Genomic DNA, 16,334 nt, shown 5'->3' with positions numbered 1-16,334 from the left:
TACCACATATGTGAGACTTTTCCACAGTGTGGCCACAGAGGACCAACATGCAGGGAGCATCATCAGATGTTCTATGGACATAAGCTTCAAACCTAATTTGACTACCTATTACACTTTTGTGATGTACTGTAGTGGCATGGATGAGCATGAATGGGAATGGCCGGGTATGGCTGAGGAAGGCTGGGTACGATTGGGTATGGATGGGGGTGGATGGGATGGCCAAGCATGGATGGATAGATGGGTGAGCATGTATGCAGGGTATGGCTGGGTGAGGATGGATGGATAGATGGATGGATAGATGGATGGATGGATAGATCTGTCACTGAGCAGCGCTGTGGGCACTACACATGCAGCCCACAGCGCTGCTGCCATGATCTCTCCCCTCTCCACTCACAATGGACGGAGAGGGGAGGGAGGAACCGGAAATCACGCTGGTTTACTTACATGTGATCGCTCCGTCATTTGACATTGTGATCACATGGTAAACGGCCGCAATCAGCAGCCGTTCACAATGATGCGCCAGGTCCTATGGACCCAGCGGTCACGGAAGTTCTCGGGTGCGTGCCCCGGGGGCGCACGAGAGCAGAATTCTGGGAGGACGTCATAGTATGCCCTCCCAGAGTTAAGCAACCGCCCTGTAGCAGTCATTCCAAAATGCATCCCTGGGAATTACAGACCAGTTAGCCCAACATCAATAGTATACAAGTTCTTGGAGGGGATAAGTGACTATATACAAGATTTTAGTAACGCGAACGGTATCATTAGTAGTAACCAGTATGGATTCAGGAAGAATCGTTCTTGCCAAACCAATCTATTAACCTTCTATGAGGAGGTAAGTTGCCATCTAGATAAAGGAAGGCCCCGTAGACATGGTGCATCAGGATTTTGCAAAAGCATTTGACACAGTTCCCCATAAACGTTTACTGTATAAAATAAGGTCTGTTGGCATAGATCATAGGGCGAGCACATGGATTGAAAACTGGCTACAAGGGCAAGTTCAGAAGGTGGTGATAAATGGGGAATACTCAGAATGGTCAGAGGTGGGTAGTGAGGTCCCCCCCAGGGTTCTGTGCTGGGACAAATCCTACTTATTTAGTTCATAAACGACCTGGAGGATGTAGTAAACAGTTCAATCTCTGTATTTGCAGACGATACTAAACTAAGCAGGGCAATAACTTCTCCACAGGATGTGGAAACCTTGCAAAAAAGTTCTGAACAAATTAATGGGGTGGGTAACTAAATAATGGGGGGGGGACCTCTGGGGGAATCTAGGATGGAAAAGGACCCGGGGGTCCTAGTAGATGATAGGCACAGCAATGGCATACAATGCCAAGCTGCTGCTAACAAAGCAAACACAATATTGGCATGCAATAAAAAAGGGCATCAACTCCAGAGATAAAGCAATAATTCTCCCACTCTGCAAGACTCTTGTCTGGCCAAACCTAGAGTATGCTGTCCAGATCTGGGCACCAGTCCTCAGGAAGGATGTACTGGAAATGGAGCTAGTACAAAGAAGTGCAACTAATCTAATAAAGGGTCTGGAGGATATTAGTTATAAGGAAAGGTTGCGAGCACTGAACATTCTCTCTGGAGAAGAGATGCTTGAGAGGGGGATATGATTACAAGTCATAAATACCGTACTGGTGACCTCACAATAGGGATAAAACTTTTTTGTGGAGACACGTGGTCACTCATTAAAATTAGAAGAAAAGAGCTTTAACGTTAAACTACGTAGTGGGTTCTTTACTGTAAGAGCGGCAAGAATGTGGAATTCCCTTCATTATCGATAGTTTCAAAAACTATTTGATAAGCACCTGAACGACCGCAACATACAGGGATATACAATGCAATACTGACATATAATCACACACATAGGTTGGACTTGATGGATTTGTGTGTTTTTTCAACCTCACCTACTATACAACTAGTAAGTTAGAAGTGGATTGAATACCGTGCACAGCTGCACCAGATTTTGCACTCTCCCATGCTCGTAAATCAACTCCTATGGGACAAGTTTAGCTATTCAGAGAATAAAGCCTCATACACATGCTTAGATTTTCGGATGACCGAAAGTGCGTTTTTTGTGGAATGCTAGTCTCATGTCGAAAGTGATCAAGTCACTCACAATATGAAAATTTTCATACATCAGAACACAAATGTCAGAAGTGACGTAATGTGTTGACTAGCTTTGTATGTATTCTTTCGTTTGAGCATGCGTAGTCTTGCCCTTTTTTTTCTATAGAAAACCATACTAATGAATGAAAATCGAGGTTGAGTTCACATCCGAAATTTTTTTTTTATAGTCTGCACATCCAGCTTTTGTCTGCCGAAAAAGCTAAATTGGCTGTTGAAAGCACCGTACTAATGATCTAAAAATCGGCAGACAGCTTGTCGTACAAATTTTTCCTCCGATTTTCATATTGTCTGCATGGGCCTTAACAGAATGAAAATATGAAAGTTATTGTCAAGTGAAACTATAACACATGGCTATGGCTTAGCAATTGCCTCTTGCATGAATTTAAAGTCAGGATTACAAAATCTTCAGTGTAATCTTTAACAGCACAGCAACAAGAAACAGCAGAAAATCATTAAAGAAAGAACGGAAACATACAGTGCATGGGAAAATATTCACAGCATTTCTCTTCCACATTTTGTCATGTTACAGCCTTATTCCAAAATTGATTACATTATTTTCCTACAAAAAATACCCCATAATGACAACATGAAAGAAGTTTAAAATCTTTGCAAATTTAAAAATAAAATAAAAAGAAGATGTTCCTACAACCTGATTTGGGCAAAAGGTCCAACAGGCAACAACTCCAAGCACACAGCCAAGATAACAAAATAAGTGGCTACGGGACAACACTGAGTGTCCTCGAGTAGCTCAGCCAGAGCCCAGGCATGAACCCAATTGAACATCTCTGAAGAGATCTAAAAATGGCCATGCACCAACGCTCCCCATCCAACCTGATGAAACTTGTGAGGTCTTGCAAAGAAGAATGGGAGAAAGTGCCCAAAAATAGGTGTGCCAAGCTTGTAGCGTCATACTCAAAAAGACTTGAGGCTGTAATTGGTGTCAAAAGGTGCTTCAAAAAACTATTGAGCAAAGGCTTTGAATACTTATGTACATGGAATTTTTTCAGTTTTTTATTTTTAATAAATTTGCAAAGATTTCAAATAAACTTCTTTCACATCGTCATTATGGGGTATTCTTTGTAAAATTTTGAGGAAAATAATAAAATGTATTCCATTTTGGAATAAGGATGTAACATAAAATGTGGAAAAAGCGAAGCACTGTGAATGCTTTCCAGATGCACTCTCCTTATAACCAGCACTGGCTGAAACAAAATTCAAAAGAAACATATTAATTTCAATAGTAAAGAGATTGTGCAGGTTTGAACAGGTCTGAAAAAGTTTCATACCGATAAATCTTTGAACGGGTGTAGCAGGAGCCCCAGTGGAAGCTTGGCTTTGTTCAGCAGAGCCTGAGTTTGAGGGATGTTGGTCAAGGTACAGCGAAATAACCTGCAAGGCACATCAACATTGATTAGGTAAGACAAAGCCATATTTAAAAAGACGTATGAGATTTTTTTTTTGATCACTTACCTAGGTGGATCGGTTTAAAGCTGCATCTGTCCTCAGCTTGCTTTAAGGCTGAGAACTGAGCAAACACCACTGATCACTCAGTTCTCAGAGCTGCCTGAGAACAGAGCTGGTGACTGTCAGTGGATCTGGGGTGCAATGTCAGGCTTCTGCGGACAAACCCAGCAGCTTTTACCTCATACCTCCATACAAGCTGTCAATTTGAAAACTGCAGGGCATTCATCAAAGTCTTTGCAGTTCATTCAGAACTACAAACCTTCTGCAATGGTGGCTGACAGTAGTTCATTCATTCACAGGAATCTGAAGAAAAACGCAGCCATGTAGGCAGAGCCCCTCACGACCATGCTGTTTTTGAACTGTTCCAGTGCGTGCGAAGGGAAGAACCCCAGCCCTCAGTCACACTGAGCGAGGGATTGGGGATCAGGGGGAGAAGTAACAAAAGCTGCAACATGTTACAGGTTCCACCCTAAATACGGTATAACATGCAACATTTTCCAATAGATGAACTTGGCCTTCATTTACATTTCAGGATTCCAGTTCAATACCCATTTGGATTTGATCCTTTTGCCCAAGAAAATCCACTATTGCAAGTGCGGATGTGCCCAGACTACGAAAACTAAACCATTTATATAGTATTAACAAGCAGTAAGAAAGCTTTATTACAATTCTCCTCTGTTCTCTCTAACGCAGTGATTCTCAACCAGGGTTCAGTGGAACCCTAGGGTTCCTCCAGAGGTTGCGACACCATTGATCTTTTAGCTATCTGTAAGGAGGTTATTCTTCCTAATGACCACAAGTGTATGGTGACAACATGGAGGACTAGATAGATAAATGTAGAGCAGCGATTCTCAACCAGGGTTCCGTGGAACCCTAGGGGTTCCTTCAGCATTGGACAATTTCTGCCTCTCAGATAAGTTCCCATTCACAACATTGATCTTTTTAGCTATCTGTAAGGAGGCAGGTGTTTATTCTTCCCAATGACCACAAGTGTAAGGACCATTCTTCCCACTGACCATTACACTATTGTATCAAGAGTTTTTAGCAGGGGTTCCCCCGAGACTGGAGCACTATTTCAAGGGTTCCTCTGTGCTGAAAAGGTTGAGAAAGGCTGCCATAACGGCTCATTCACATGGGCACAGAGTCCTGTAGAGCCATTCGTTTGTTTCTAGATAAGCGTGGAGCTGCATACAGACCTATGCTAATGAACTGTGACACAGCGGTTGCATGAACTCACCAGCACTTCGGAGTTTGGATTGCAGGATGGGTGTGCAGTCCTGAACACAGACAGTGAGCTTGGGAAAGCACACCTCCCTTCCATATAATTTCCAAAAATTAGTGGCAGGGTCCAATAGCATTTCATATCTGCTGACCATCGAGGGGGTTAGAGGACCCCACAGTGAGTGATTTGCTTCCTGGCAGAAAAGGGGGAGGCACTCAATATGGCGACTATTAGATGAAAGGGGTGGGGGGGGGGGTACGTGGATGGGGCCTCTTCATGGACCAGCAAACATCCAGAACTTCTTGTACCAAAAAGTCCAATTAGTTGTAATGCCCAAAGAACAATCCTCCTAAAACAGAGGTAGAGAAAAGGAACGAGGGACTGAAAGGGGAGACCATACTAAAACCTGAAAAGGGGAAATGGGGAAAAGACCGCTAAACATAATGGGTATGAGGATGCCAGGAAAAGGCACTAGAATAGATATAAAGAACCACCAGTGCTGCAAGCAGGGTCCAGAGCTACTGGAAGGCACCAAAAAGCCAGGTCCTTACTAGGGAAGGGAACAGTAAAGACTAATCCACACACAACTCCAAGGAGTTTACTCAGAGGGGGAATAGGGCTGAGGAGAGTCAATCGATGGGTGCAATCCCATGAAAAGAAAAAGGCCTCCCCTATGGGAAGGAATGTGATTCCGAGTGGGATACCATTCCCAAGGATAGGCTTATACCAGAGTGGGATCAGAGATCCTAGGGAACAGGGAAACTATACAAGTATAGTGAAGAAGGGCAACTGAAAGAAGAAGTGCCTGACTCAAGGGTCTAGGTTGAAAGCTACAAGCGGAGACCTGACACCCAGTGGGTTGCCAGTGGCCAGAGAGGAACAAGTCAACGTAGGTGAGTAATAGATTGAAAATAGAGGTGAGCCATGTGGTGCTTCAAGAGCAGTAGCAGCAGTGGGATGGTGCTTCCTCTTGGCTGTGATAGTGGGAGAAATAGTGCAGAGCACACATGCAACACTCGACCTAGTAGATTAAATTGGTATTAACCCCCCCTAGCGGTAACCCGAGCCAGACTCGGGATAGCTTAGCTGGATGCAGGGAGGACACAGGGAGAGTTACTTACCTTGTCCCCTGGATCCAGCGATGTCCTCCGCGCTGTGTGATCGAGCTGTCCTCCGCTCGATTCACAGTGCCCGAATGCCACCGAGCTCCATTCTCTGCGACATTACGGTGCACGGGAGCGGAGATCGGCACCAAATTCAAAAAAGTAAAAAAAGACAAAAAACACACACCGCACTGTAATCTTACAGATTACAGTGCTGTATTAAAAAATACACACACCCTTTGTCCCTAGTGGCCTGTGCAATGCCCTGCATGCACTTTTATATTATAAATACAGTTTTTTTCTGCCTGGAATTTGGAGATTGTCCATAGCAACCAAAACGTGTCCCTTTTTCAGTGTTTTAGGATTTGATTACATTATTGAATCATTTTTATTATTCTTTATTATATTATAAACTTTATCATACCCGGGATGTCTGCTAGACACTGGTTTGAAGAGATTTAAGAGCGTTATTCCTAAGAATTACAGGACTACAAAATAAAAAATGCCAGATTTCCATGCAAAATAATTGTACCGCTTTCAGCACCTAATTCCAGACTGAATCATACCGCCAGGGAGGTTAAACCTAAATATTGCAGCTTACTAATCAATGTGGTGGCTGTATTTTTCTTTTTTGAGCTTTTTCACGTTAATCTGGCCAGTAATACACCTTCTGTATTACAGTGCCTCCACTCTGGATGAAGGAGCACAGGGGCACCTTTGGACAGAAGAATAGTCTAGGGGAAGGGGTGTGTTAGATGTAATAGCAGATTTAGATACACTAAAATTGAAGCCAAGCTCCAGTTGATACTGCAGTTACAGTAACAGTTTTGCTCCTCTTCGGATAGAGCTTTTACAAGAATAAAACCTGTCCACCTGTCAGTGGTAGAGAGCTTGCTGTTGAGCTTGTTCTGTTAAAAAAAAAAAAAAAAAAAAAAACACACACACACACACACACACTAGACCTACTGTCAGGATTGCCAGGTGAAAATAAAGTAAAGAAAGTCTAAAAAAGAAAACGAATGCAGCCATCACATCAAAGAATAGGCAAGATGCAATATAATAAATGTTCAATACTGCTTTAAGCCTTATGATGAAACCAATGGTGGGAAGAAATGTAAAAAAAAAAAAAAAAAAGTTCCCAAGGGTACAGGAGAAAGTTGACTCATTGATTCAGGCCAAAAGGCCTTACCCACTAAGCACATCTGAGACTGTGCCACACTTTGGACCCCAAAAGTGCCCTGCAGCCAACAGTACAGGAGGAAATTAAATTTATTTGCAGTTCTTAGACATAAATGAATGAGGACTTGTTTTAAAGTGTTTTTACTGCTTGTTCAGAAATTGTAAATCCTTTTAGTATTCATGATTTAGGCACAGGTTTAGGTTATGGTGGCTATATATGTCCCCACATCTGCCCTGGTACTCCCAAGTCTTGCCACCTCCTGTCCTATATATGGGTCCTATTTTTGAAGGTCATTAAAGTAAGGTTTACTGTGTTTATTGACAATTGGTATTTATATGAAAAATAGTCTTCATTTGTATCTTTGCTTACTTAGACATCACATTCACACTCCTGAGGAAGCGATAAGTTGCAAAAATAGGATTTTTATAACCGCTTACCTGTAAAAATACTTTTCTCGGAGTACATCACGGGACACAGAGGTCCTGCCCCTCTTTCTGGGGTTTAAGTATATTGCTTTGCTACAAAAACTGGAGGTACTCCTGGTAGGAGGAGGGGTTATATAGGGAGTAGACTTCCTGTATTGGGTATACCAGTGTCCATCACCTGAAGGTGCCGATATACCCACATAGTGAATACAGGAAGTTAAATCCCTATATACCCCCCCCCCCCCCCCAGGAGTACCTCAGTTTTTGTAGCAAAGCAATATACTTAAACCCCAGAAAGAAGGGCAGGACTTCTGTGTCCCCTGATGTACGCCAAGAAAATGATTTTACAGGTAAGCCGTTATAAAAATCCTATTTTCTTTATCGTACATCACAGGACAGAGCACCATAGTAATCACTATGTGGGACATCCCATAGCAATGCTATTTGAGGGGAGCAAGAGACAACCTGTAGGGTACCCCCAGACTTGAGGACCTATACTGCTACCTGCAGCACACTGCGCCCAAAGGCGATATCCTCATGCCTTCTTACATCCACCTGATAAAACTTGGTGAATGTATGTACTGAAGACCAAGTTGCGGCCTTACAGATCTGAGCCATGGAGGCCTGGTGATGCACTGCCCAACAAGCACTAACCGCCCTGGTAGTGTGCGCTTTTGACTTGAAAAGGTGGAATCTTACCTTTAAATCATAAGTCTGAATTCTAACTTGCCAAATCAACTTAGCGACAGTGGATTTAGATGCCGACTGTCCTTTCTTAGGACCCTCTGGCAGTACAAATAAGACAGGCTTCCGGATCTGAGCAGTCGCCTTTAAATAGACTTTGACCTCTCTCACTACATCAAAACAATGTAGTGACTCTTACTCCCTGGAACATGGTTTTGGAAAAAACGATGGCAGGACAATATCCTGGTTCAGGTGAAAACCTGAGACCACTTTCGGTAGAAAATCTGGACAAGGGCGCAACACCACTTTGTCCTCGTGAATAAACAAGTATGGCTCTTTACAAGAAAGAGCAGCCAGTTCTGAAACCCTCCTTGCTGAAGATATAGCAACCAAGAACACCAACTTCCTTGTCAGAAGGACAAAGGGAATATGCTGTGTCGATTCAAATGGCTGTTTTTGTAACACTGACAAAACTAAGTTCAAGTCCCAAGGGCTCAAAGGCGATTTAACTGGCGGATTAAGTTGAATAACCCCCTGCAAAAAGCCCTGGACTAAAGAATGTGAAGCAAGCGGTCTGGTTTGAAATAAGATTGATAAAGCTAATACTTGGCCCTTAATAGTACTCAAGGCCAATTTCAACTCTATTCCTAATTGTAGAAAGGCAAGAATTCTGCCTACGATATACTTCAGAGGGTGCCAAGCCTTGGATTCACACTAGGAAACGTAAGCCCTCCAGACTCTAGAACAGGGATCCTCAAACTACAGCCCTCCAGCTGTTGTGAAACTACACATCCCATGAAGCATTGTAAAACTGACATTCACAGACATGACTAGGCATGATGGGAATTGTATTCCCTGAACAACTGGAGGGCCATAGTTTGAAGACCCATGCTCTAGAATATATGGTTCTGGATGCTGGCTTCCTTGCATTAATCAAAGGTAGAGATAACTGACCCGGAAAGCCCACGTTTCTTCAGAATGTGGGTTTCACTAGCCAAGCTGTTAAAATTTAGCGTTCGTAAGGTAGGATGGAATATCAGCCCTTGTGAAAGTGGAAGGGACCATGGATCCTCCAGCGCCATCGTTAAGATTTTTGCATACCAGGACCTTCTGTGCCACACTGGGGCTACCAGAATTAACGGCTTTCTTTCCAGCTTGATCCTGCAAAGAAGCCGTGGCAGCAACTGAATAGGGGGGGGAATGCTTAAATCAGTGAGAACCGATCCCACGGAGTCACCAACACATCTGTTCCGCATGCGAGTGGATCCCTTGTCCTGGACACAAATTTGACTAACTTCATGTTGAATCTGGACACCAGAAGATCTACGTCCAGAGACCCCATCTTTGGCAACGAGACCAAAAATATTGGGGTGAAGGGACCATCCCCCGGGAATAACTGCTAGCGACTCAGGTAGTTCTTCTGCCAATTCCGATAGGCACGAAACATTGCTTTCTGCCCAAGTTAGAACATGGTTCACCTTTGTCTGTGTGACTCTTGTCCAAGATGCCCCCCCTTGGTGATTGATATAGGACACAGCTGTGGCATTGTCAGATTGGATCCTGACAGGACAATCCCGTAATCTGAAAGTCCAGGCCTTCAATGCCAGACGCACTGCCCGAATCTCTAGGATGTTTATGGGCAAGGCTTTTTCGGTTCTTGACCACTGTCCCTGGACAGTTGTCTTCTCTAGCACTGCTCCCCAGCCTGAAAGGCTGGCTTCTGTCGTTAGCACCTTCCAGATAACTGGTCTGAAGGATTTTCCTGGGTTAGTAACCACCAACTGAGGCTTTGGGACACCCACATTGGCAAGGCTAACGCTTGAATCATTTTGTTCGAAGCAGACAGAATACTGTTTTTGCAACAGTCTCGAATGGAATTGGGCATAGGGAAATGCTTCGGATGAAGGCCCCTTATTTCCTAACAAACTCATGTAAAGGCAAATGGAGGCATCTCCTTTTGACCTGACCATCCACACCAGCTCTCTTATGGAGTTGATTTTTGCCTGAGGCATGAACACCTTTTTCTGGGCTGTGTCTACAATCAGGCCCAAGTACTCCAGCCTTTTTAGCGGTTTTATTCCTTAAAACTTCTCTTGAGAATCCAACCTAGACTCGCCAGGTAACTTTGCTCCAAATGAGCCACCGACTGGTCTATTAGCAATAGATCGTCTAGGTACACCAAGACCGTTATGCCCTGTAACATTAACCTGGATAGAGGTGGGGCCAACACTTTCCTAACAATCAGGGTGCTTTAACTAGCCCGAAGGGCAGGGCTACAAACTGAAAATGCTGCTGTTCTACCTTGAACCACAGTAACTTTTGGTGTGCGGGAAATATAGGGACATGCAGATATGCATCCCTCATGTCGATAGACGCCAGAAGTTCTCCTCCTTGTAGGATAGAAACCACTGACCTTATCAACTCCATGTAAAAGGAGCACATCTTCAGGAACCCATTTATATTCTTTAGATCTAGAATGGGTCTGACATCTCCATTCGGTTTTGGTACCGTAAAGAGGTTTGAAAGAAAAACCCAAACCTTGCTCTTCTGTGGGGATTTGTATGATCACCCCCTGAGCCAGAGTCTAGCGCCTGAAACAGAGATAGCCTTTTCCCTGGATCTTTGGGAACATTTGATCTCCGAAAACGAGAGTGAAAAACTCACGAACCATCTCCGGAGAAGATTGTACCCGCAATTTTCCAGATTATGAGGCAGAAAAGGGTTCATCTACGGTTTTCACTGCAGAGGAGTAATCTGTTTTTCCTCCTGATCACCTGAGGGTAACAACTCATCCTGTACCCACTGTTCGCTTGGTAAAGGGTCCGAGGTGGGGGAGGGGGGGGGATCTAACATGCTTCCTATCCTTTTGGATGGAGAATGCGATTAAAGCCACTAATCTTCCTTCTAGGCTCTGCAGGGTGGAGGAAAATGCATCTTCACTCATTTATACAGGGGCTGAAGTGTGAGAAGCAGTTGCACCACCAATTGATTTCAAAGACTCACCCTGGCTTGCCATAGCTGGTATTTCAGGAGAGGATGGCAGTGTGGAGGCACGACTGGAGTTCCCAGCACCTGGGGGTGGAATCTTTGGCATCTTTATTGTGTCTTTTTTGGAAGCCATAGTGCCGAGCACAAAAGCAGAGGCACCAAATACACTATTTGCTGAGCAATAGAATAGCAATACAATTCTACTATAAAGTTCAGCTTGGTGCTGAGTAACAATGTAATTCCTGTGCTTGAAATGCCTGCATGCATCCCTTACGTGCCTCAGCGCTTCTATGTGTCAGACTTCCATCTCTTCAGTTGCCTGATAGAGATTTTCTGTTAATGAAAAGCATCAGTTTTAAATGCCTCAGGTGTGAGCTCAACTTCCTTGTCAGACTGTGTCCCCAGCGCCTCCGCCTAAGCCACATGCCTCCGCCCACTTTTTGCCCCCTTTAACATCAATGACAGCTTGAATCTTTTGTGGTATTTGTGGATGATGCTCTTTATATTCAGATGGTAAAGCTGCCCATTCCTCTTGGCAAAAAGACTCCAGTTGCTGTAAATTCTTGGGCTGTCTTGCATGAACTGCACATTTGAAATCTCCCCAGAGTGGCTCAATGATATTGAGGTCAGGAGACTGAGACGGCCACTCCAGAACCTTCACTTTATTCTGCTGTAGCCAATAACAGGTCGACTTGGCCCTGTGTTTTGGATCATTGTCATGTTGGAATGTCCAATGCACAGCTTTCTGGCTGTTGAATGCAAATGTTCCTCCAGTATATTTGATAACAAGCTAAATTTTGGTCTCATCACTCCAAATGACTTTGTGCCAGAAGGTTTGAGGCTGGTCTCTGTACCGTTTGGCATATTGTAAGTGGGATATTTTGTGGCATTTGTGTAGTAATGGCTTTCTTCTGGCGATGCGACAATGCAGCCCATCTTTCTTCAAGTGCCCCCTTATTGTACATCTTGAAACTGCCACACCAGATGTTTTCAGAGTCCTGTATTTCATCTGAAGTTATTTGTGGGTTTTTCTTTGCATCCTGAACAATTTTCCTGGCATTTGTGGCTGAAATTTTAGTTGGTGTATCCGACTGTGGTTTGGTTTCAACAGAACTCCTAATTTTCCACTTCTTGATTAGAGTTTGAACACTGCTGATTGGCATTCTCAATTCCTTAGATATCTTTATATATCCCTTTACTGTTTTATACAGTTCAACTACCTTTTCCCACAGATCCTTTGACTATTCTTTTGCTTTCCCCCATGACTCAGAGTCCAGAAGCGTCAGTGCAGCACTGGATGAACGATGCAGGGGTCTGCCAGGAGTCCAGAAACTCATCGACCTTTTATACACACACTAATTACAAGCAAAGAGATCACAAGCGATGACGGTTACCTTTAATAACCATTCAAACCCTTTATGTCAACTTGTGTGAATGTTATCATGCCAAAATCACCAGGGTATGTAAACTTTTGATCAGGGTAACTTGGGTGGTGTCTGTTGTCAGGATTTAAAAAGTGTAAACAGTTGAATAATAAATGACTTTAGCCAAACAGGAACCGTGAGTGAAAAGTTTTTGTGTTATCATTCATACTCTGAAAAATGGCCAAGAAATCAAATTCTGCCAGGATATGTAAACTTATGAGCACAACTATATATTAAAAAAAAAAAAAAAAAAGTACACACACACACACACACACACGTTTTGTTTTAATTAAATTTAAAGTTTTAAGAAATTCCCAAGTGCCTAAAAAGTTCTTGTTTCTCTTTAAATAGTCTTTCTTCATTTTAAAGGGTGCCTATCAATTGCATGCGCCATGTAGCTGACATAATTGATAGGAGAAGGGGCAATGGGCACCAGTTCCCTTATTTAAAGATGTAAATGTGTTTCTGAAACATTAATTAAAAGGCAGCTATACTAAAATCAGCTGTAGTTGCAAGAATCCAATGTTTTTTTTAGTTACACTTGTTCTGCTGTGGGCTCAAAAAACAGCCTCTTTTACACTTATAAGTTGCGGTTCGACTATACCTTCGGTAAATCGCATTGAACCCATGGGTTTGAAGCCGATTAGCTGCACTTTCCCATAGCTTTTTATTATGTCCTGCGGTTTTGGTGTGCCTTCTGAAAGCACACCAAATCTCCTGCATGCAGGAAAAATGTATTTAAATGGGCTGCAAATCATACAGAACACACAAAATATATAGTGCTTGCACTACATTTGACTAATATGCTGCACCGAATTGAATGGTACTGCAGTACCATGCGATCATTGGAACACACTTCTTTTGCAATCTGCGTTTGTGGTGCCATGAATGTACTGGCACCTGCAGCATTATTGCAAAGGCAGAGCAATTTGAACATGGTGCAAGAAACATACACAGAACACATTCTGGTCTGAACTGGCTCCAGGCCCTGGTTCACACAGGAGCGTTTTGACAAGCGATATGACAAGTGAAATCTGCGGCAATTGCCGTCAATGGCATAGTCTGCGGCACTGCACCGATTTCAAAAAGTAGTTTCTGTACTACTTTTTGCGATTTCGGGCTGAGGTTTACAATGACATCTGGGCAGAAACCTGCACAGAGGTCTCTAATTGCAGCCAAAATCAGGACTGAAATGCGGGAGTGAAATCGTGCAAGTTCAGCTGAACTTACACGGCTTCATTACTGCAGCTCAGTGTGAACCTAGGCTAAAAGTGTCAAATTTATCTTAAGTTGCCGTGATATGGAAGCTTTTAGGGCTCACTTAAACTTGCTTCCACTTTAGCAAACATGAAATCGCCTATGGCTTCAACATGCTTTTTTGATGCTTTAAATGAAGCTTGGCTAATGCTTTGTATGAGTATTGGGTTTCAATTTGTTTTAACCACATCAATACGGGGCACTTTCAGCCCCTTCCTTCCCAGACCAATTTTCAGCTTTCAGCACTCTCGCACTTTCAGTAAGAATTGCACGGCCATGCTACGCTGTACCCAAATGGCATTTTTATAATTTTGTTTTCACAAATAGAGTGCCGCCCATAAGTGCGGCATATTAGTGCCTCCTTATCAGTGGCCAGAAGTTCAGCCCCATCAGTGCCGCCTCATCGGCGCACATTAGAGAAGGCGAAAAATTACTCACAGAAAAAAGTGAAAAACATTTTTTTCAAAATTTTGGGCATTTTTTGTAAAAAATAAAACCCAGGAGTGATTAAATACCACCAAAAGAAAGCTCTATTTGTGTGAAGAAAATGGTTAGACAAGAATCCACCATCCTACATCACCATATTAGTACACAGCTGTAGACAACTATAGAAAGGTATCTCTTGAGTGATACAATTAGTGAAAAGCCATAAATCCAGGCAGTACAGCATGCCCCACATGTCAGCAGGATAGGAAGAACAGTCAAAGAAAGAATTGTTTGCTCAATGCCATTATTTAGTATGCTTTAACCCAATATAGATCAGTCCTAAAGTCTATATAATGTTATATCAAATAACTCACACATTAGATATTTGTTTGACACACTGATTTTATGTAGAACAGCAATATTGATGTAATCCAAAGCATTGGCATAAACTCAAACATCACATATTTACAGATCACATATTTAAATTAAATTTTTTTGTAGAACCTTTTGATCAAAATTTCCCCCATGGGTTCTCATAAACCCTCTCGAGGGTGGCAAATTTGAACACGTGTGGGATTGTACTTCTGTTTAAAGGCCACATGGTGGCCTATATCAGTATTGAGAAGGCCACAAGTAGCATAGTACATGTGGGCCTTCATTCTTTTCCAAAGAGGTCTGATGGTCTTGTCAATGTAGAATGTTCCGCGTTGGCATAGGATAATATAGATAACACCCTTGGTTTTACAAGAGATATACTGGTGAATTCTATGAGTTCGTCCATTGGGGAGCATGATTGAGGAGCCCTCCATAAATGACAATAATCATATGATCCACATTGAAAAAGACCTGGTCTATCTTGCCGTTTGTTGGAAGATCTATTATATGGACTCTGCACCAAACGGTCCCTGATTGAGCCTGCACGTCTGAAGGTAATTTCCGGGTTGGTCCCCCAAAAGTAAATGCCAATGTTTTTGCACAATTTGCCGTATGTGTCCATGTTTATCTGAAAAAGTTGTTATAAACCTCACCGTTCTTAGGTTTAGGTATCGAGATAGGACGGTGTCCCTGGGCTTACTGAGCTTTTTTGTAGGCTTTTTTGAGGGAAGATTTACTATACCCTCTGGCTAGCAACCTGTCAAAAAGAAGGTCAGCATCAAACTTAAAAGATTCTTAAACAGTTTCTCCTCAAAACGTAAGTACTAACTGAAGGAGATACTCTGCACTCGAAGCGTAGGCTTATGGTACAGAAACGTATTCATTGTGCTGTTTAAATCGATGCTTAAAGTAACATCAAGAAAGGCACTACTTCTCTTATCAAACTCCATGGTGAACATCAGATTGTATTTGTTGGTACCTAGCATCAACATATTCAACATATCAGCATTGCTACAGGGCTTCAGTTGATCCTGTCCACTACTTATATCTGTGATATTTGAGTTTATTGCCAATGCTTTGGTATTACACATATACTGCTGTTATATATAAAATCAATGCGTCGAGAATATAAACAAATATATAATGTATGAGTTATTTGATATGACATTATACAGACTTTAGGACGATATATCAGGTTAAAGTGGTTGTAAACCCTTACAAACCACTTTGACCTACAGGTAAGCCTAGATTAAGGCTTACCTGTAGGTCCAAGAAATATCTCCTAAACCTATACGGTTTAGGAGATATTTGCCCGAAGACAGGCACGCGCCGTAGACAGCGGCGCGCAGGCGCACTGAACCCATCAGGGTTTACTTCCTCTTTAAACATGTGGGGCATGCTGTACTGCCTGGACTTCTGAATTTTCACCAATTATATCACTCTATAGATACCATGCTAGTAACACTGTGTGCCATTAACCAAATGCATCGATAGCCTCTGATCTCTTCCTTCTTTTATTAAATTTTTAATTTTCATTATTATTTATTGGGCAGCACAGTGGTGTAGTGGTTAGCACTCTCACCTAGCAGTAAGAAGGATTGCTGGTTCAAATCCCAACCACAACACTACCTGGAGTTTGCATGTTCTCCC

At 42.7% G+C, this 16,334-nt stretch overlaps 1 protein-coding gene across 2 annotated transcripts in view; it reads right to left on the bottom strand.

The window, feature by feature from the left end:
* The window catches only part of SEC24A (SEC24 homolog A, COPII component), a 209,413-nt gene that overhangs the window by 113,418 nt on the left and 79,661 nt on the right, over nucleotides 1-16,334 (bottom strand). For both annotated transcript variants that reach the window (XM_077473942.1, XM_077473943.1), the window contains one exon: nucleotides 3,423-3,525. In XM_077473942.1, coding sequence (XP_077330068.1) covers nucleotides 3,423-3,525 — 103 coding nt within the window. The remainder of the gene's footprint in view (nucleotides 1-3,422; nucleotides 3,526-16,334) is intronic.

This window comes from Lithobates pipiens, unplaced genomic scaffold, assembly GCF_037356315.1.
Source record: "Lithobates pipiens isolate NorthernLeopardFrog02 unplaced genomic scaffold, aLitPip1_a1.2 Scaffold_8, whole genome shotgun sequence".
Taxonomy (NCBI): Eukaryota; Metazoa; Chordata; class Amphibia; order Anura; family Ranidae; genus Lithobates; species Lithobates pipiens.
This window is presented reverse-complemented; position numbering and strand designations above follow the sequence as displayed.